At 39.7% G+C, this 20,950-nt stretch overlaps 3 protein-coding genes across 5 annotated transcripts; 2 read left to right on the forward strand and 1 right to left on the reverse strand.

The window, feature by feature from the left end:
- Positions 1–718: 718 nt before the first annotated feature.
- Positions 719–11,178, forward strand: Jeb (jelly belly). Of its 2 annotated transcripts, XM_070670343.1 has the most exons (4): positions 719–2,409; positions 4,286–6,311; positions 8,680–8,840; positions 9,926–11,178. In XM_070670343.1, the coding sequence occupies exons 2-4, from the start codon at positions 5,372–5,374 to the stop codon at positions 9,983–9,985; spliced, it is 1,161 nt and encodes a 386-aa protein (XP_070526444.1). In that variant the 5' UTR covers positions 719–2,409; positions 4,286–5,371; the 3' UTR covers positions 9,986–11,178. The 2 variants fall into 2 exon arrangements, with proteins under 2 accessions (XP_070526444.1, XP_070526445.1); XM_070670344.1 differs by lacking the exon at positions 719–2,409 and having other exon boundaries at positions 2,416–6,311.
- Positions 10,281–16,062, reverse strand: LOC139110496 (uncharacterized). 2 transcript variants are annotated; one of them, XM_070670328.1, is made up of 8 exons: positions 15,725–16,062; positions 15,265–15,348; positions 15,137–15,185; positions 14,965–15,049; positions 14,759–14,890; positions 14,454–14,639; positions 14,200–14,369; positions 10,281–14,114 (listed from the first exon to the last, which is right to left on the reverse strand). In XM_070670328.1, the coding sequence occupies exons 1-8, from the start codon at positions 15,848–15,850 to the stop codon at positions 11,974–11,976; spliced, it is 2,973 nt and encodes a 990-aa protein (XP_070526429.1). In that variant the 5' UTR covers positions 15,851–16,062; the 3' UTR covers positions 10,281–11,973. The 2 variants fall into 2 exon arrangements, with proteins under 2 accessions (XP_070526429.1, XP_070526430.1); XM_070670329.1 differs by lacking the exons at positions 14,965–15,049; positions 15,137–15,185; positions 15,265–15,348; positions 15,725–16,062 and having other exon boundaries at positions 14,718–14,840.
- A 257-nt stretch (positions 16,063–16,319) lies between these two features.
- Positions 16,320–20,856, forward strand: Sgl (UDP-glucose 6-dehydrogenase sgl). The gene is made up of 6 exons (XM_070670336.1): positions 16,320–16,627; positions 17,269–17,742; positions 18,386–18,583; positions 18,688–19,134; positions 19,256–19,411; positions 19,497–20,856. Exons 2-6 carry the CDS (start codon positions 17,278–17,280, stop codon positions 19,671–19,673), a joined length of 1,443 nt encoding a protein of 480 aa, XP_070526437.1. The 5' UTR covers positions 16,320–16,627; positions 17,269–17,277; the 3' UTR covers positions 19,674–20,856.
- Positions 20,857–20,950: the final 94 nt, after the last annotated feature.

Genomic DNA, 20,950 nt, shown 5'->3' on the forward strand with positions numbered 1-20,950 from the left:
GATACGATTAGGTGCGCACGGCGCGGTACCCAGCCCGGCGGGCTAAAACGGGGTAGGGGTGGATTTCACAGGATACCGAAGGTCGGACCGGGATCCTTCACTCTAGCCTTGATTTTGCGATCTCCGCTTTAATACAACGAAGAGAGAGAAAAAGGTGGATTTTGCTAACTAAATAGAGCAATCGCGGCTATGAATATTCTTGGAAAGAAAAAAGAAAAAGAAAAAAAAAAAAAAGAAAGAAAGAAAAAATATCTCGTCGTCCCTCAGGAAATTACATTCTTTTATTTATTAATTTTTTTTATACATATATTTTTTTTTTTAAATTGGATTGCAATTTTTATTCGGCGCAGCGTAGATACCGAACGAGTACGCGTGAACGAGTCGCAAGCAGCGGCAATGCGAGCGACGCCGACAATGGGAACGGGCGTCACGTATTTGCTGGAGGTATTGTTGCACGGGGTGACAATCGCGGACAGGATGGTGGCACTCGTGATGGCCACATCACCTTTGACCGTATCGCTGTGAAACGTCATATAAAGTCGCAGGGCGTACGGTCCGGGGGTGCTTAGGGCTCGCGGCAGCTTTAATCCGTTCATGGGCGCGTCGGCCGGGGTGGAGGCGAGACGTGGCGAGGCGAGGCGAGGTCAGGTGAGAGGCGAGAAGGGGGTGGAAAAGCCACCCCGTCGCTCGCCCCGATGCCGAGGAAGAAGGGTAGCGCCGGGAGAATGCGCGTTGTATTAAAGCACCGAGTCCTCGCCGCGCAGCGTGGGAGTTAGTTCTGGTGAGGGCGCCAGGCAGCTCACTCACCGAAGTAACCCACCGTCCCAACCCTTCGATCCTCCACATCCCTCGACCTTCGACCAACAAAGCAACCATCCACGGCCGCAACCTCCTCACCATTCGATTCCGCCGTCGCTTCCCGTCGGTTGAGAGCACCTGCTTTCCGCGCCGTGAAGAAAAAAAAAAGGGGCGAGAGCCGGCCACTCGTCGACACGGCACCCTCGCGAGAGTTTTTTCCTTCAGTGCAAGCGCGTCAACGACGGCGTTCGCGAGGGGGTGTGCAGCTACGAGAAGCGGTGCTGTCGCGCGACGTGCCGAGGTCGGGGTGTAGCAGAAAGAGTTTAACGGTACCGTAGGAGAGCAGAGCGAGCGAGCAGGAGAAGAAGACAAAGCGAGAAAGAAGCCAAGAAAGGGAGAGAGGAGAGAGGGTGGCCAGAAGTGGTAGAGGGGGGAGAGGGGAAAGACGTTCCTTGTCGCTCAATGGAACACCGGCGCGGCCGGTCGAGATCGTCAGCGACGTCAGCACGGGAAGTCGGGCAACCGCGGGAAACAGCCTTTAACCTTTGAAATACGCCGCGCGATTATAGTCGCAGACCAGACATCATCGTAAAAGACCGGCGTTACAGGCCTAGAAGAGACTAAGGGAGGAAAAAAAGAAGAAAAAAAAAAAAAGAGAGAGAGAGAGAGAAGCGGGGGTGAGAAGAGCGTCGAGGCGGAAGGGGGAGAGCGTAACTGCGCTAGAACGAATCATTAGACAGCCTGGAAGATCTGTCCCTGTGCACCTCGCGGTGACTTTTACCGTACCTCCCGACGTTAAAACGCCAAACGTCACCACGTACACGTACGCAATCACGCACGTACGCACATTCGGTGGAAGCCGAGCGGACGAGAAGGTGCGCGCGCGCGCGCGCGCAACATCACACGCCCATATATGAACGGCCATACGGAAGCAGAGCGTGGCGAGCGATCAAGATGTCAGTGAATGAATCGCACCCTGCCGTGTGTAACCGGACGACGTCGTACGTGGTATGATCGCACGGGGCGCTACCAGGGTGCTGCTGCCGAGACGAGCGTAGATCTCTTCGTGGCGCGCGAACGAACGGTCAAGCATCAGAAGAGCGAGTAGACACCGTGATGTGCGACGAACGTCTTTGGAACAGTAACTTTACTCAGAGACTTTGGTATCCGCCGAAGAAGACGGTGCAGTAAAAGCAACAGAGGAAAAAAAAAAAAAAAAAAGAAAAAGAAAAGTAAAAGGCGCAGTTTGCGGGCAGAGAAGATCGGACGCACAGCGGAGAACATCCCTTTCGTCCAGGAGAGATAAGGCCGTCAAGTGCAAGAAAACACCGTATCAGCGATATCGCGGGCGAGATAAAGTCGAAGGGAGGATAAAAGAGATAGATAGAGAAAGAAAGAGAGAGAAAGTGAGAAAGAGAGTGAGAAGGGAAAAGGAAAAGAAAAAGGAATAAAGGACGAGAAGGAAAGGGAGATTAGGGTCGAGAAGCGGCATCACGGGACTGCGCGACGCGGAGGGTCGAGGGAAGAAAAAGAGGCCGAGGCGGGAGTACCGAAAGCTCGGAGGGAATACGCAAGGGGCACGGCAGACGCGCGGAGGCCAAATATCAAGAAGCAAGTATTATCCACGTAATGCCCCGCGTAACACTGCACCTCCTATCGATGAACCGCAATCTCTGTCTGTAACTCAAACCGGGCGTATCTCGCGCCCGGGTTATTTCTCACTATTATACATATGTCGATGTACCTTTTTTTTTTCTCCTTTTTTCTTTTTTTTTTTTTCTCTGCCTTTGTTCTACACATCCTGTGTACCACTGTCGCAAATTACACGCTCTCGTGTACCGCCTATTTCCGCGTTTCTCGCACCGTTCAAACCGCGCACCGCTCTCTACCACGGCAAGCCTTTGCTTTTTGAACGTTTTTCGGGGCACCTGTTGATATGACCGACCTACATACCACACTGCTATCCACATTATATCACCCTGTCATCGTCGTACGGGACCAGATCATCGGGCTTCGTTGCTTGGGACCCGCGATACGCGCCGAGACTCGGTTGCATCCCCGCGTGACGGACGCGCTCGCGCGAGTTCCGTCGCGGCGCGCGTTATGTACGGCGTTTTAATTTTCGGCCGATTACGCGAGCTTTAGAGCGAGTCGAGGGGGATCCTCCCTTGACACGAATCGTTGCCGCGTTATTTCGATCGGTCCGCTAACGCAATCGCGAGCCCGCCGTTTTGCTTATCTGAAAATTTTCACAGCGATTATTCCAAATGCGTGAAAATGGTTTAGGAGAAGATTGTAGCTTTTGCCGCGAGAAATTTCTCTCGTATTTACCACGGACGCGACTAATCGTCGGATAGAATCTGCGTTGCGTTCGCAATGGTATTTAGAGCCGTTCGAATTCACGCCGACGCGTCTTTAGCTAAATGAAACTCCAGGAAATACTAGGACGATAATTGGTCACGGTGAATATCGACATTTGAGTTAATTAGTAAAATTAACGGACGGGAAACTTGGGTAAAATAGCTACGTGAATCGGATTACTAACGCCTGGCGTAGAAAAATTTTAGACTTAGCACGGGAGAGAAATTCGCGTCCGGCAGTCACGTCACGTTGGATAAGAGACTGACGTTATTTCTCGCCGTTTTAATATTCGGCGTTTCGACGTCGAGATGACGACAAATAACGCCGGGCTTCCTATCTGGTTCTCCGCGGTGGTTTCTCGTATAGATTCGTTCCGTAACGGCCATGCCCCGCGAAAATGATTCCATAGCGTCACGTACGCGGCTTATCTCGCCCGACATTTCTGCGCACGGTCACGACTTTCCGGTGAAACTTGGGGTAGGCGCGGTTATTTACGAGCGGATGCTCGAGATGATCATTAACGTAATCGCGATCGCCGCCGGGGGTGTCGTAGCTCGATTTTCGCTTTGCGGTAACGAACGATATCCGGGACGTTCGTTCGATACGTGAGGAGAGAGGGATGCTAGGGACGTACGACAGAGATGAAACGAAAAGAGAGGGTGGGTCGAGTGAAAGAGCAGAGAGAGAGAGAAAGAAAGAGAGAGAGAGAGAAAGATAAAGAGAAAAGCAAGAAAAGAAAGGTAAGCGGATGAGAAAACAACGCCGAGGGAAAGGGTTGTCTCTCAGAGAGATGGTAGCTTTATTGGCAAAACGCGAAACGATCGCGGGCGTTTAACATGAGTGGCACCATCGATTGATTTAAATGTTGTCCACACTCGAGCACCTTATACGCATCTATGAGCACGCACGATGAGCACCTCCGATAACCACCTCCACACGTCGCAGCACTTCTGTTGAATATCCTGAGAAAAAAAAAACCAAAAAAAAAAAAAAAAAAAAACAAAAGTTCAAAGTAAAGAAAATTAAAAAAAAAAATAAAATAAAACCACCACAAATCTTTTTGTGTTCCTGGCACTCGCAGTTATAGGATATCGCACGTTATTCTCTATTAACGACCTGATTTCAGGACGGTCGGTACAGGACGTGTGCGCTTTATCACGAAGAGAAAGCCAAGGTCGCGGCTACTATCATGGACTACCAAAAGTGAAGCGTATCGATTAGAAGAGCGAGCATAACGCAATCAAATGTCAAACGTGATACACCGTGCGCTCGAGTCGGCGACTTATCCTCGATAGAAACTGAGAGACAAAGAGAAAGAGAGAGAGAAAGAGATTTAAAAAAAAAAAAAAAGAGGAATAAAGAATAAGAGAAAGGCTCTATTTCTTCGGGTCCTGCGACAGAATCCGTGGTCCCCGGGATTGGAACATGCTAGGCAGATCACAGTCGATGCAGTTGCACGCGTAGCACCGTTGCGTTTTCTATGCAATAATCGTCGTTGTGTCTCTCATAACGTATCGCCGCTCGTGATTTTTTATCAAGTTTATCCTTCCCTTTCTCGCCCCCTCGATACCAATCGACCGTATTTCCCGCCCACCCCACACATACCTACAACACACACGTACACACATACGTACACCTACACGCGTACATACATACGCACGGACACGTATATATATACATGCTCCATCCTCAACTTCCTAGTGTATCTACCGCGAGTTCAAACGAAAAGTCGGCCTAACCCAGAGTTGCTACAGACGTGCCTTTAGACTGGCAGTGAGTAGTAAAGCAGCTAAAGAAAGCGAATAGAAGAAAAAAAAAAGAAAAAAAAACACACATACACACAAAAAAAAAAAAAAGAAAAAGAGCATCATTATTGTTCATATAGGTCAATTATAACACCACGCCCAACCGTATAATCGGGTGCATCAAAAGTGGTGGTAGAGAAGAAAGAAAAAGAAAAAAAAAAATATATATATATATATGTATACGTAGATATATATACATATATATATATATACATATATATATATACAGACAGATAGATAAAGCTAGAAGAGATAAAGAAAAAAAGAAAGGGGGTAAAAAGAGCGAAAGGGAGAGAGAGAGAGAACGTGAGAAAGAGTGAGAGTGAGAGAGAAAGCGAGCGAGAGATAGGGGAAAAAATAAAAATAAAAAAAAGAGAAGAAATAAAGAAAAGCAATTAGAAAAGTTAATGATTTGTAAAATGGCGGTTTGCATGTTCTGGCTTCTCACCTACGTGGGACAGGGGCTGGATTTGGCGGTGGGCAATCGACCCGTAATCATACAAGTGCAAGGCACACAGGGGCTCGACTATCGGCACGGAAGCGGTAGCATTAGAAAGAAGAGCGAGTTGAGCTCGGTGGGTAGCAACCTGCTGCAATACAGGATATATCCTTCCGACGGCACCCACCGGGACGACATGTCGAACTGGCTCGTATTCAACGACGAGCCGCGGTTGTCCTCGTGGTCGCCCGCGGGCATGCTGATCGACGACATCGTCAAGGAACCGCGGGAGCTGCAGAACGTATTTTTCGCCCTGTCGCCCGCCGTGCTTAACGTCCTCTACTCGGAGTACGTTACGTCACAGCCGCAGACCTCGGCGCAGCCTCACGTAGCCGAGCCCTACGTACGCGACGACGGTAACCACCCGCACGGCAGCCGGCAGGCTCATCAGCGCCCGAAGAAGCGGCGCATCGGATGCCGTCACCCGCTTAGAGGCCCGCTCAATCTACCGATACTGGTGTGCGACGAGGCTGGGAAGAAGACTACCACCCTTCAGGAATTTAGACAATCGAATCACGATCTCTATGCGGAGCAGAGATTTAACACTGCGACGAGTACGAAGACTGATCTCGCGCGCGCCGAGGGCGGCACCCCGCTTAACTTACCTACGAACGGCGGCTTCGCACCGAGGTCCTACGCCTACGAGACCGGCGGAAGCAAACCACCCGGGAGCAAGCGAAGCCAGATCGCGATCGGACGGCGTTCGATCGACGCGCAAGGTGAATCCCCAGGACATCAGGCTCAAGCAACCTCGGCGTCCTCGACGTCGCCCGCCGGCGCGAGCATCGCTTCCCAGCTCATGTTGAGATCAATCCGGGGAAGCATACAGTATGACGTGCCGCAAATCGGTAAGTGCCATCCGCATCGTTTAGCTAAAATCCTCGTTAATAAATCCGCCGGGGTTGACTCGCGCGACGAGCGCTCTGAATCTTTTTCCACAATTAATATATCCAGAGAAACTTTTTATTGCTTCGATACGGTGTAGAACTTACAAAGATCTTTTTACTTTTTCTTTTTCTTTCTTCTTTCTTTTTTTTTCTTTTACTTTTTTTAATTATATTAATATTAAAACATTTGTGTAAGATTTTTTTTTAATATGCCCGAGCAATTTTGTGAAAAGTTGTAAGCAAAAGAAAACAAAGCAAAATGGTTTTGCGCAAAACTCAATTTAATTAAACTTTTATTTGATGGATGTCGACGTTAAAGAATCTGTCATATGATAAGTTATAGAGATAATCCATTTTAAATATTCCGATAACCTTAAATGTCAAATTCTCTGATAACGATGTGAGTGAACTTTTTTTTATTTTAAACATATTTTAACTTTCGCAAAATATAATTCTCTCTCTCTCTTTTTCTTTCTCTCATTTTTTTGAAATTTAATTTAAAATAAATTTAGACTGATTTTTATTTTTATGAAACCAGATAACGCAATGATTTGAAAAATTACGGAAATTTTTAAATTACCCTGATTACTGATTCAGTCTTGCTCATTTAATATTCCAATCATTTAATATTAACGCAAATACAAATGTTGAACAGAAAATTGAATAGCTCGCGAATATCAAAGAGATTTATTCACTTAAGATATCTTAATCTTAAATAAATTTTAAGAAACTCATAATTCGATTAATAATTTATGAAAAAAAAAAAGAAAAACCCCAAGCGGCTTGAATAACATATTTATTATAAAAAATATGAATTTAATCACGATAGTTGAAAACATTTTTTAACGCACCATCGAAACTGCGTTGGGGGTTTTGCTTTTTTTTTTCCTTTTATTATTTTATTTCCTTTTAACTCCGTATAAAAGCAATGAAAACCGTTTAAAAATTTTTTTTTTAAATAAATCGAGTTAATGCGTTATCATATACGCAGCGCGCAAAAAAAATTATACGAGTGGCGCAGGTGTATAAATCCGAATGAAATGGGTGGCGCGTGAGAAATGCAGACAAAGTGCTTCTGCAAATAAAGAAAGAGTGATGAAAACGCTGTTCGCACGAACGTGCTCGCCGTCCCTTCGAAATTTATTGATCGAAGAGAGGGTGAACGGGGGCGGGATTCGCGGACAAGAGGATGGCGAGGAACAGAGGATTCCAGCGAGCATCCTCCGGCCGTAAGACGGTATTGAGAAATCGTGAGGAGCGTTCGGAATGCCGGGGGGCTCGGAGGGAAGGAGATCCTTTTCATTGAAAGTTTTCTTAAAATGTCGGGGCGCCCACTTTGTACGCAGAAAAACGTTTACACATAAAAACGTAATACATGCGAAGTGCGTTCGAAGCGTTGTTTTATCACGCGCCGCGCAATCTCCTCGGGTCGGTGATATACGTACGAAGCGATAGGTCACAATGTAAAATCTCGCACGATTACGTTTATTTGGCAATCGCGATAACGATCGTAGTAAAGTGAGCCCGCCGTCGAAATTTACACTCGTCGAATTATATATTTCGTCTCGTTTATATCCACATTTACCGCCTAAGACGCGTCCTACGCGTCCCCGGATACGAGACCTTCGTATTAAGTAGCAGAGAGCACCACGCGAAACCACATTCAACGTGCTCTTAGCATACGAGCTTTTGAAATACGTCGCGCTGGGCAAATAATACGGTGAATCTGTCAGCTACATTTAATATTGAACATGTGGCGAAAATATCAGGTAGTGTATACTTAGGTATTAATAACACGGCTGCTGATTAACGATTTAATTTGCATTATTTAACCGTCGCAATTATAGAACGCGGAAAAGTCAATATAATAATTACGGTTAAGTCGATTGGGTGCCGTTTTAAATATTGGATAAGCGAATAAAAGAATTATTTCGATAAATCGCATAAATTGAAAATAGAGAAAATGGTGTCGCGGTTAATTGAAAAAATAAAAGAGGGAAAAGGAAAAAAAAAGGAGAGAGAGAAAAAAAAGAAAAAAAGAAAGAAAGAAGCGTGCATCGACGAAGTAACAAAAATAACTGAAATAATATAAATTTTATATGGAAATTCGAGCGTTTTTGTATTCGAAAGATGATATCTGGCCCCTCCTATATTTTTCCAACGGTACTTCTCGCGTGCGATTTTTCCCCGATTTGTTAGCCGAGATATCGGATAACGTTTATACGGTGTAATACCTATGCGCCGTATTTAGACGTAAAGTGATTGTCGGCTTTACATCAGCGTACTGAAAAGTAATTTTGTTCTTCTTTTTGCGATCCTTGTTCCACAGAATGTCCAGTCTCTGAAGACGGAATGGAAAGATTCGCTTGCCCGACCGCAGATAGAATGGGTAGATATCATTGCATCGACGATCACGTCCTGTGCGACGGCTTCTTAGACTGTCCCACAGGCGAAGACGAAGATAGGCAAGCTTGCATGTTTTACAAAACTGTAAGTAAAATTATGTGGCTTTCCCGTAAACTTTTACGCGTCTACGCACATCTCTTTGGTCGATGCGTATCCCTACGAGACAACTCTGATGAATTTGAGTTGGAACTCGGAATACTTTTTTTTCCCCTTTTGTTTTTTTTTCGTTTTTCTTTTTAATTTTTTTTTTTTTTACCTAAAGTTGGAAATGATATCGTATATTTCTCTCACTTTAGCCGACGGCGTGGAAATAAATTTTCGAAGCCAGTCTTTGTAACGCGCAAAAAAACTCGTATTTAAATTTTTATCATTTGTTTAAGGCTAAGAGATACGCGGCTATATTTTATATTCCGCGGGATGGTAAACCCCGTTGAACTTTTAAAGTGACTTTCGTTATATAAAGTTTAAGAGGAAATAGAGGCGTGTGTTACTGCTAAACGTGGGTGTAACATCAAGAGCTCGTTTTTTGACTTGCCGCGTAGCATTTTCCGGGGAGAAGAGATTTCAAGTAAAATACGAAAGCACAATCTTTTTGATAACTCGCGCGCACCATCTGCCTGCTGCACGCGTGGAAAATTGTTTGCGATAAATTCGCGTTACCCAATTCCCCTTTCAGCAATTCTGCGTCAAGGGGAGGCTATCAGCGCGGCAGAGGAGAGACAAAAAAAGAAGAAAAAAAAAAAAAGAAAAAAAAAGAAGGGGATAGAGATCCCTAAATAAATACTATTGATAAGATTACTCCAGATAAAAATGAAATACGTATCTATTACTTTTACGAAGGCAATGCTCGAAATTAATAAAAAGATTATCTCGTCGATATCATTTGTTACCGGCGTAAAAACGGCCCGAGCACGATATGCTCGTCGAATGGAGACTTAACGCGTACAACTAAACGGAGGCGATAAACGAATGACTATTATTTTCGGTCGCGAGTCTTTTTACGAAGACTAAGTACTTCTTTTTTTTATTTTATTTTATTTATTAATTTCTTTTTTTTTTTCCTAAAATGAAACGTACAAAATTAGAACGAAATCTGAGTACGGTCGCTTTTGGAAGCTCGAAAAGGCTAAGTCGTCGGATAATAATCCTTGCACTCTGACATGTTTCAGACGAAAGCGCATCTGGACGTACTAGCGGACGCTATACTACGATGGGCGAGAGGACGCTAATTCCTTCTTTGTTGACGATGAATCCAAGCTGTATATAAAACCACAAGTCTGATGCGTCTACTTCTTTATATATTCATCGATATCTTTTTCTCCTACGACATTAATCTATTTTCCGGAAACTGTTTTCTCTCTATGTTTGGCACATAGAGACGTTCATATTGAAATCAAACTCAGGGGAACGTTAAGATGAACCGTCTCTCTTTCTCTTTTTTCTTTCTTTTTCATTCTTCTGTCTCCTTACCCTTTTTCTCTGCTGTCTCTCCCTCCTGTCCCTTTATCTATCTATCAATATCTCTCTCTATCTCTCTATTTTCTTTTCCCTTTCCCAGAAGAGAATACGGCCGCTCGACTTAATCTCCGAGGGGACACGGCATGGTCCTAATTACATTAAAAATCGGTTAGCAACGTCTATCGTAACCAAGATATCCTCACATAAAGTACAAATTAAGGTGTCCGAACTTTTAGGATGTTATAAATAAAGTTCGTAAGAGAGTTATGGCATTTTAACGCCGCTGTGTATGGCGCACGAAAGTACCCGACTTGGATAATTTCAGTTCTATAAGCATCTACCAAGCTATATATACCAACACACAGATGATGTATTACGATTTCATATTGAGCGATTTCCGCGAGATCGTAACTAACTCTTTAACGACTTTATTTTGGTACAATAAAGTAATTTTAAAGACTGAGAACTATTTACTCTCTTCATTCCCAGAGTAAAAAAAAAAAAAAATAAAAAAAAATAAAAAAAACACGCGGCTTCGCCGTCGCGCGCCGAACCGGCAGGTACGAAACGAACGTATCGTTTGGCAAGGAAACGGGCACGTGTACCTAGAGACTTCCTCCTAGAGTACTTCCTAAGAGATTGTAAAAGAAAAAAAAAAATGTACTCGCGTTTAATCAAACCGCTCCGCACGACGTTGACACGTTCAAGCGAATTGTAATAATAATAAAATCAACGTCGATCCGGTCTTCTGGTGTCACGTATCGTTACGAAGAGACGTCTCCTTCTCGCCTTGTGCACGCTCTATGTTGTCATATCGATATCTCTAAAAATATTTATTTCAAATTTAATGGAAGGAATGTCCGAATAATAAAAAAAGCGAGTTCTTTCAGCAGAGAGAAAAAGAAAAAAAAAAAGGGGGAAAAAAAGAAAAAAAAAAGAAAAAAAAGAAAAAAAAAAAAGAAAAGGATCCTTGTGAAAATTAATTGCGCTTCATGAAACCCGCTCCAAACTAACGAGCTAGGAAATATTAGAAATTTATTAGCAAGCCATCTTGCTGCCGTATACACTTTGCGTTCTGCGACGTTTATTTACAAGCCTTTATCACACTTATTCAGAAATTCACTAATATATGTATCGATATTGCTGTGAGATTGACAAAAATGAATTTCTCCTATGTTAAACATTTGATGTCCAAGAATTATGACTTAACGGTAACATAATAATACATATATGTTCCAACTATCACAGGCAGTTTTGTACTTTCATTTTCCATACCAAATCAAATGTTTATTACTCGATAAGGAAATACCTGTCTTTCTCATTTGTAGAAAGATAAGCAGGGAGAAGAAAAGAAGAAAGAAAAGAAAATAACAAAAAAATAAAAAAAAAAAGAACAACCACACACATTACACGCACGTACGTGCGGGTGGGTGTGCGTTTTGCATGTATGAATGTGTGTATCAATTATCAAGTATCATTAAGCATTCATAAAAAATATATATATACTTTCCAAAAGGTTCCTATCTTTCCAAAAAATATACAGACTGTAGACTAAGTACAATGTTATCTTGCCTTTCTAGCTAGACTTATAAACTTTAATCTTAACAGCAATTGATTATATGTACAGAAATGAAAAGCACCAGGCGCGTCTCATAACTGTATCAATATCTCGTGACTCTATTTTCCGCAAGAAATATAATCAATGTGTCACTGCAATTAAATTATACGTGTAACGTGATGTCTTTGATCGTGTTATCCATTACAGATTCGAAGCGTACCAGATTTTCGACTCCGAATCCGATTGAAGTAGTATCGCATTCACGGAATTCAAGCCCTTTACCACCGTTTGATCGTTTACTTTACATGTTGCAAAATCATTAAATTGCAAATTGTTATTCGTTTCCAGCGGTACCATCTGCGTCGCAATTTCTTGCGGAAATGTTTTTGCTTGTGTACTTTGATCCATTAAAGTTATTACATTTAATGGAACATTTTGTACAACCCTAACATTTTTATCATTTATGTACACAGGTACCCTCTGAATGTTTGAACCATTTTTCACAGCCAAATACTTTACAGGTTGAGTAACACTTTGCATTAACACTGCACGATGCTGATTGTCGATCGTTTGCGGATACGCGTACAGATTATTCTGTTGCTGCAATGGTAACACGGATACATTTTGCACATTGCTAGGCAAGTTAACGCAATTATCTATGTCGTTATTGTAACTTCTAGTATTGCATAAACGTTGAGGTTGAGAAATTTCTTTAAAATAATGCGCTTGTTCCTTATATCTACGTGAACAATTGGCAGAATCGAAATAAAGATACTGTTCATTGCAATGATGGCATTCGTCCTGTTTAATTTTATTCTCGGCGCACTTTACGTCTGTTTTATCAAATAGATGTAGGTTGTGTGATTTCTGACATGGTCCTTTGGGCTTCTGATCGGCCTGAATATTTTGCCGGTGGTTTAACATCGGTGTTGGGATTGTTTGTCCGTCATTAGCGAAGGGGATACTTTGATTTTGGTGGCGCGTATCTTTTCTGTAAAATAATCGTTTGTCGGTTTCACATACATGTAATTTAGTCCGTTGGGGATACTCTTTTGTTGGCTCTACATTGGAATTAGAAAAATTAATATCTTGAAACAGATTAGTTTGACGACAGTTGTTTGAATGAAGACCCCGTGTTTTAATAATTGGTGAGATTTGTTCGCGTTGAGGTAATTTTTCGGAATATGCATTTGTATTGTATGTAACTTCAACTTTTTGTGCACACGTGCAACTGCTATCGTATCGATAAGTTTTATTTCTACCATTACGTTCCTTGGAATGGATATTCACATCAAATTCGTCCACTTGAGACTCTTGCGAATCTTTTATCTGCATTGTTTCAATTTGAGGTCCGAGTATTTTTGATTGATTAAATATCATTGTACTAGTTGGAGGAAGATTTTTTAATACATTTGGGACTGAAGTCTCGAATAATTTTTTTTTAAAGCTGTTATTTAAATTTGTGTTAAGTAAGTTAGTTTCGTATTCTGTGTATAACTTATTTTTATAATTGTCAGTTATTTGTGCAGAATGATTGGACTTATTATCGATAACGTTACCATATCGACGAAGTATGGTAGGTATTCGTTTAACGTTCTTTACATCATACTTATTTATTGTTTTGCGATTATGTTTCTCATTGATTTGATCGTTTGATGAATATTTGTCGGAAACAGAATCGAGTAACTCTTCATGAGATTCTTTTAAAAAATGTTTCTTAAATAATTTGGAATTATTTAAAAACATAGAACTTTCGAATAATTGTTTTGAATTGTTAGTGAATGGTGAATTTTTACAGCCAGAAATATCAATCAAAAAATTATTTCTATCATATTGATTACTTGGCGAAAGACAACCAACATATTTAGAATTTTTCTGAGGGCTTAACTGAACAGATTTTTCATTATTCGTCAAATAAAAGTTCATCGATTCTGAAAATTGATTAGAATCTTTGGGTTTTTGTGAGTGTTGAGTATCGTTATTTTTACAGTTTTCTACAATGAAATTTTCTTCATTGCATGCTGTAAAAATATTTCGTGACGAGCAAGATGCGGAATTATGATGCGTTATATCGTTACTTTTCTTAAGTTTAGCATTTTGCATTAAACGGAGCTTGTCATTTTTCTGAAAAGGGTCTTCTTGAAAATCGATAGTATAATTTTTCCTACACGCAGGAACTTCAAATTCAACAGGTGACAATTCTGGAGATGTAGTTTGATATTCCGTAGAGTCTGCGGGTTTTACATTTTCCAATTCTTGTTTTTTCTTTTTACGTAAAAGTTGTTGTCGGAAAGAATCAGTATAAGTATGTTTTAATTTTTTGAGTGTTTTTGCAAGAGGATCTAAAAACAATTATAAATGATTCATAATTAATAAATTATTTAGTGACAAAGTAAGTAATCTAATTACAGTCACTTTATAATATACCTGTAGGAAAGTTTGGTAAAATGTCCGATTCAAAATTTTCAGCAGAAATTCTTTTACAAAATTCTGTATAACAACTTAATGGGTCACAAGATGAATTCTTACTGTTCTTTGAATGCAGCTGCTCCGTTTCTTTCTTATTTTCTTTTACAACATCCGAATCGTCAAATATTCTGAAATAAGTATTATATTTATATATAAACTATAATACACTATTTTTTTACAGCAGATTTGATAACATAACTTATATTACTTACTGTATTGAAGTAGTAGCACTAGTTTCTAATTCTTTATCATTTTGAAATAATTTTCGTTTACATGCGTCTTCTTTTTGAACATGTTTTAGTTCACTGTTAGCAAATTGTTTCGTTTTATTAAAATCTACATCTTTGAAAATATTTTCCTCACTTTTCTTCTTAATCATATGTAGATTCCGATTTAAACTACAACATTAATATATGTGTAAGAACCGTATAAAACATCTCTGTCTTTATAGAAAAAAAAAAAAAAATGTTGTATACCATTACATTCTTAATAGAAGTATATAAAATAATGATCATACTTCAGTTTCTTTCCTAAAATAGGACTTTGTTCCAAAGTAGCTGCTTCAGCCCAATCTAAACTATTCTCCATAGAATTATTGTTCACTGTTTGCTTAGTAAATTTATCACGCGTTCGAATTGTTACTATGCATCTACAAAATTATAATATATTAAAAGTACCAAATTGTATTAATACAATATATCAAGTTGAAATTAATGCTCTTACTTGGATTCGTGAGTATCACCTTTGAAAAGTTTTAATGCATCTGCATTCAGCCGGGCCTTATAGAATGTGTTTTCAGATACTTTTGCTACAAGATATTAAAATAAATTAAAATAATTGTACATGGTACAATTTATCATAATTACATTGCTATAATGCATTAGTTTCAAAATACCTTTTTGGATATCTTTACCCTTTGCACCATTTCTATATATACCAACAGCCTGAAAAAAAAAAATTGTGCAAAATTATCCAAGAAATAATAATATCATTGCAATACTAAAATTATATAAAGTTAGTTACCGGTTCTGGCAGAAGTCTGTTACAGATTTTTGCACGACCTTGTTTCTTTGCTCCAGTTTTGTCATGATCCTTTTTAGCGTTGTCCTGGAAGAAGTTCCAACATATATTAGTGAATATATAAAATAACGCTAAACATCGAGGTGCTCGGTGAACACCTGACGTCGACACTAACCTAACATTCGCGCGAGCTACAGCATCTCCACGTCGCCTGATCAGCGCGGCGCTTTTTAAAACGAGGTCGGCTACCGTGTGGAAAATCAGGAGACTTTTACGCGCAAATAAATCGGTTTAGAAAATAGAAAAAAAGGAAAAAAAGAACATCGTCATATAATAAAAAATAAAAAAAAATACGTTGTACTCAGCGGACAACGAAGACACGTTATCGTCGCGGTTGTTCTTGAGCCTCGATCGCCAAGACGAAGACGCGATCGACGAAGGGGCAATCGAAGACGTGACCTACCAACTTTCGCTTAGCTCGAAGGATCTTCGAGTGGATTCGGTCGAGGTCCTTTTTTCGTCGCTTCTGTCGCGGCTTCGGCGCGTCTTCTCGGTCGGTGCCGTCGGTGGTCCGTATTACTTTGCCCATAATCACGCGCGATGACTGTGACAACGCGCTCCACTCCCGCCGGTCACTTAAATATGTGCCTGCATGCCTTTAGCCTTGTCGTAATTTGCCAGTTACGATGCAACGGGTCGAGAGCAATCTAGACGCGAATGCCGACGCGAAAGCAACGTGAGATCGGTGTGATAGCTTACGGTGACTGACGAATACCTTCACGGGCTTCACGCGTGCTTATTTACACTTACTTTTGCCACATCGGGCCCGGCACGAAGTTACGCAAATTCCGCCTGTGTAGATGTGCGTAAGCATGTGTGCGCTTGCACCCTCGAGGTTCACTACACCGCGCTGCACGGGCGATATACCTGTAGATCCAGCCTAATCTGGCTTACTCCGCCATGCTGTTTTAATTTTTCCCCGGGTCTACCAGAGCGCGCTGAAATTAGTTCCGTAGATGTGGGAGTACGAGGTAGAGAGCCCAACTCGGAATCGCGGCTTCCACGCATGCACATGCAGAGGCTCGTCCGTGTGAAGTGAGGATATAAGGCTGAAGCGTCGCGGGCTCACGACGCTCCGACAGTTTCGACAGCTCGCGAAATGACGGACGCTTAGAATCTGGGAAGTCCACTGTCCAGGGTGTGATGCAAGTTCATTCTTGACTTCGCCGCGATGCAAATTTTTCTCTCATGAAGCCCGTTTTCTCACCGCGAAGACTGTGCTTCGGGTGCTGGCTGCTGTAGCTTTCGTCTTGATGCCACGTCTCTACCGACCGCCAGATCTTTATTCGATGTTTTAGTTGAACAGGTAAGAATACAAGGTATATTAAACCTTTACCGATCCCTCCTGAGCAACATCAGACTCGTAGCTTTCGCTTTGAAATGCTCTGGAAACAAATAAACGTCCTGTCAGCTAATTTGGAAACGTATATTTAAATATCATAATTTTTAATTACTCTAACAATTTAAACTAATTTAAATGATTGTGATAAGTCACGTAAATGTAAAATATTATGGATATAAATATTGTTAGGTAACAGAATAAGTGAAAAGCAAGTGGAAAAGATATATCTGGTCTTCTCTTGGCATGGCACGCATTGAACAGAACCAGCAGATATATTTTTATCAGCTTCCTGCATCCCTAGTATTCTGATAATGATAGATTTAATTATATCTCCTTGCTGTGATAGAGGAGAAGGCTTCCTATTAAATTTCCTTTTGTTAGTCCAATAAAAATAATTCCCATTAGTTTCTTTTTGCTAATTTTATATTTTTTATTATATTATTAATTGTACTGCATTGTCAAACGATTTATTTAGCACAAAATATTCTTAATATTAATAAGTAAAATGTTTTAATTTAAAAAATTCGTTAATATAACGTGTACCGGTGTTAATATAATTTTTAATTAACAATAAAATATAAATATGAATATTTTGTCAATTGCAGTCATACAGCATGACAAGAATTCGAAGGATTTGTTGCATTGGAGCTGGTTATGTGGGTGGACCTACCTGCAGCGTTATTGCTTTGAAGTGCCCGGAAATTCAAGTCACAGTCGTTGACAAAAGCAAGGAGAGAATAGCCCAGTGGAATTCGCAGAAGCTACCGATATATGAGCCAGGCTTGGATGAGGTAGTTGAAAAATGCCGTGGAAAGAATTTATTTTTCTCCACGGATATCGACACGGCGATCAAGGAGGCCGATCTGATATTTATTTCGGTAAATACACCGACAAAGACATTCGGCAACGGTAAGGGAAGGGCTGCCGATTTGAAATATGTAGAGAGTGCTGCCAGGATGATTGCAGAAATTGCGACGGGAGATAAGATTGTTGTGGAAAAAAGCACCGTACCGGTAAGAGCGGCCGAGAGCATCATGAACATCCTCCACGCGAATCACAAGCCAGGTGTCTCTTATCAGGTGAGATAGATATTTTTTTTTACAATTGTAAAATAAATGGAAAAGTCCTTCTAACAGAAGTTGCCTTCTCTAAAACCGATAGACGAGATAGCCGGGTCTCGAACTCTGGATTCCTTCGTCTACGACGTCTAGCACTTGGCGTTCTTCATCAGAGCTCTTCTGCTTATTCTGATCATTTTTATTATTTATAATTACATCGTTAACTATTCTATATTATAGACGCAGATTTACTTCACTCGATTAAAATTTTTGCTACAATATGTACTTAAGCGTATCGGTATTGCAACGTAGCATTATATAAAAGTTAGGAAATATTTAATTGTGTTTTTAATATTAATTTACACTGATAAAACACACGTGGCATACAGGATTTTACTGTACTTTTTTTTTTTCTTTTTTTTTTATAGCGATTGATCGTCGAATCTCTAATAGCAGTTGCATAGTTTCATACTTTATTAAATCAATCATCGTTCATTCAAGATAACACTCTTGCCTCATTCCGTGCGGTTATTTACGAGCCTTTCTTTGCTTGGAGGCTTGCTGATATCGCGGTCATCGAATTACATTGAGATGAGATAATCGCTGGAATTGTTTTCTTGATACTTAATACAATATTTATTAATTTAATCATTTATTTGCACAGATCCTCTCGAATCCAGAATTTCTGGCCGAAGGAACAGCTATCGAAGATCTGGTGAATGCAGATCGAGTATTGATTGGCGGAGAAAACTCGCCAGAAGGACAAGCAGCTATCGAAGAACTTTGTAAAGTTTACGAACATTGGATTCCAAGAGAAAATATTTTAACTACTAATACATGGAGCTCAGAGTTGTCGAAGCTAGTGAGTAATCGTATGCAAATAAATTGTGTAAATCTCATTGGATTGTATTACGACATTACTGTTTGAAAGTGTGGAGAAATTACACGACGATATTTTTATTTTAGGCTGCAAACGCTTTTCTCGCTCAACGTATTTCCAGCATAAATTCCTTGTCAGCAGTGTGCGAAGCTACGGGCGCTGACGTGTCCGAGGTCGCACGGGCAATCGGACTTGATTCTCGAATCGGTTCCAAGTTCCTTCACGCGTCGGTCGGTTTCGGCGGTTCCTGCTTTCAAAAAGACATTTTAAACTTGGTATATATATGCGAATGCTTAAATCTTCCTGAAGTAGCGGCGTATTGGCAACAAGTGATTGATATGAACGAATATCAAAAGTCCAGATTTTCTGCCAAAGTAATAGAATCTCTTTTTAACACTGTAACGGATAAAAGAATTGCAATGCTGGGCTTTGCCTTCAAGAAAAATACAGGAGATACGCGTGAATCACCAGCAATTCACGTCGCTAAGACATTGTTGGACGAAGGCGCTGTTCTTCATATATACGATCCCAAGGTGAGATCTTTCTCTTTTCTATGTGTTAGTTTTTATCGTGGTTATTATGTTAAATATTTATTTTTATGTAACATGTAATTGGAAAACATTTAACGTCTTACGACGACTTTTTAATTTATAGGTTGAAGAAACTCAGATCATTCAAGATTTAATTCATCCAAACATAACGAACAATCCTGAAAATGTAAAAAATCGAATCAGTATTTATAAAGATGCTTACAGCGCAACAAAAAACACACATGCCATAGTTCTATGCACAGAATGGGACGAATTTATTGTAAGTATTTAAAACTCATTTTTTTATGATTACAATAACTGTTTGTTCTTAACACTCTTTAATTTTTATATATATAATTTTTCAGGAGTTGGATTATACACAGATATATTCAGATATGATGAAACCAGCGTATATATTTGATGGAAGAAAAATTTTAAATCATGATCGATTACAAAAAATTGGTTTTGTTGTTCAAACTATAGGTAAAAAACTTACGAGAGCAGCAATTTCGAGAGCATGGGGTAGTCAGACACAGGTTTGAGAAAGAACGGACCAAACTTAGTATTATTTCTCATTTAACTAAAAAGATCAACAATTATTGTAATTTTTATTTAATTAATCTATCGATGCATTTGTGAAGCCTAAAATAATAACTTTCACGACTTTATAAAATATAAATTTCTACTATTTCTATAATTAATTAATAATTTTAAAAAAAATTAGAACATTACGTGAGAAAATCTTCTAAAAAGTATATTTTAGCAATTAGAAGATTTTGCAAAATTGTTATATTTTTGAAATTAAAACATATAATTGGAAATTATGTTTTATAAAAATTAGATCTGTTTATGTCGTTATATATAATTTAATTTTAAATTATTCATTAAAACTAACGAAATTTTTATTTCGTATATTTATATGAAACAATTATTGCAAATTGTTTTATTTTAATGTTAATTTTTTGTGTCAATATCTTGTCTCAAATTTTCTTTATTCTTTATTTTAATATACATTCTATTGCATTAAGAAAATTATTGTTATAAAAATTTATTTTGTGATTTCATAATTTCTAATTAAAGCTGCGATGTATTTTGGAAATATCAGTTATATATGTTAAATTTACAAGATTTTAAAACAAAATTTACATATAGTATTACATTAGGTTACGATTAATATTCTTCCGAGTCTGATACATGTATGTCATATAAGGTATTTTTATATTATTAAAATACTTTATATTTTAATTCCGATAAATAATCTAATAACACACTGTACGCATTTAAAAAATTATTAAGAAATGACTGCGCGTAGTTTAAATATACATTATATTATAATCGGCAAGAGTTACAGTTTTTACAAAGTTTAAATGTCATTTTTTGAGACATACAGCTTACACTTATACATATGTAAATTACACGTAAATGCATAGTGCGTACATTGTGCATACTTTTTAAACCTACATAATAATACGTTTATAAATAAATGTTTATAGAAAAATTAAATAATTAGGAATCTTTTATATACATTTTAATTATATTTAAATAACTGCGTGGATGGATGAAGTCTGAATGGCAAGAGTAATCGCATTAATTTTAAAGAAGAGGTCAACGAATTTTGTAATTTATATATGTACTTGTACCAGCTTTATCATATATTTTTGCAATACGAATATTTTCGCGGTCTCGTTTTTCGATCGTAGCGCTCGCGCCTACGGGGGGGAACGGCAGGTGTGGCAACTGTAAACGAATCCGCGGAAATAGTGGCGGCGACACAAGTCACTGTCCACCGGATCGGCCACGAAAAGTGAGGGTCCGACTG

The sequence above is a fragment of the Cardiocondyla obscurior genome, linkage group LG20, assembly GCF_019399895.1.
Source record: "Cardiocondyla obscurior isolate alpha-2009 linkage group LG20, Cobs3.1, whole genome shotgun sequence".
NCBI classification, from domain to species: Eukaryota; Metazoa; Arthropoda; class Insecta; order Hymenoptera; family Formicidae; genus Cardiocondyla; species Cardiocondyla obscurior.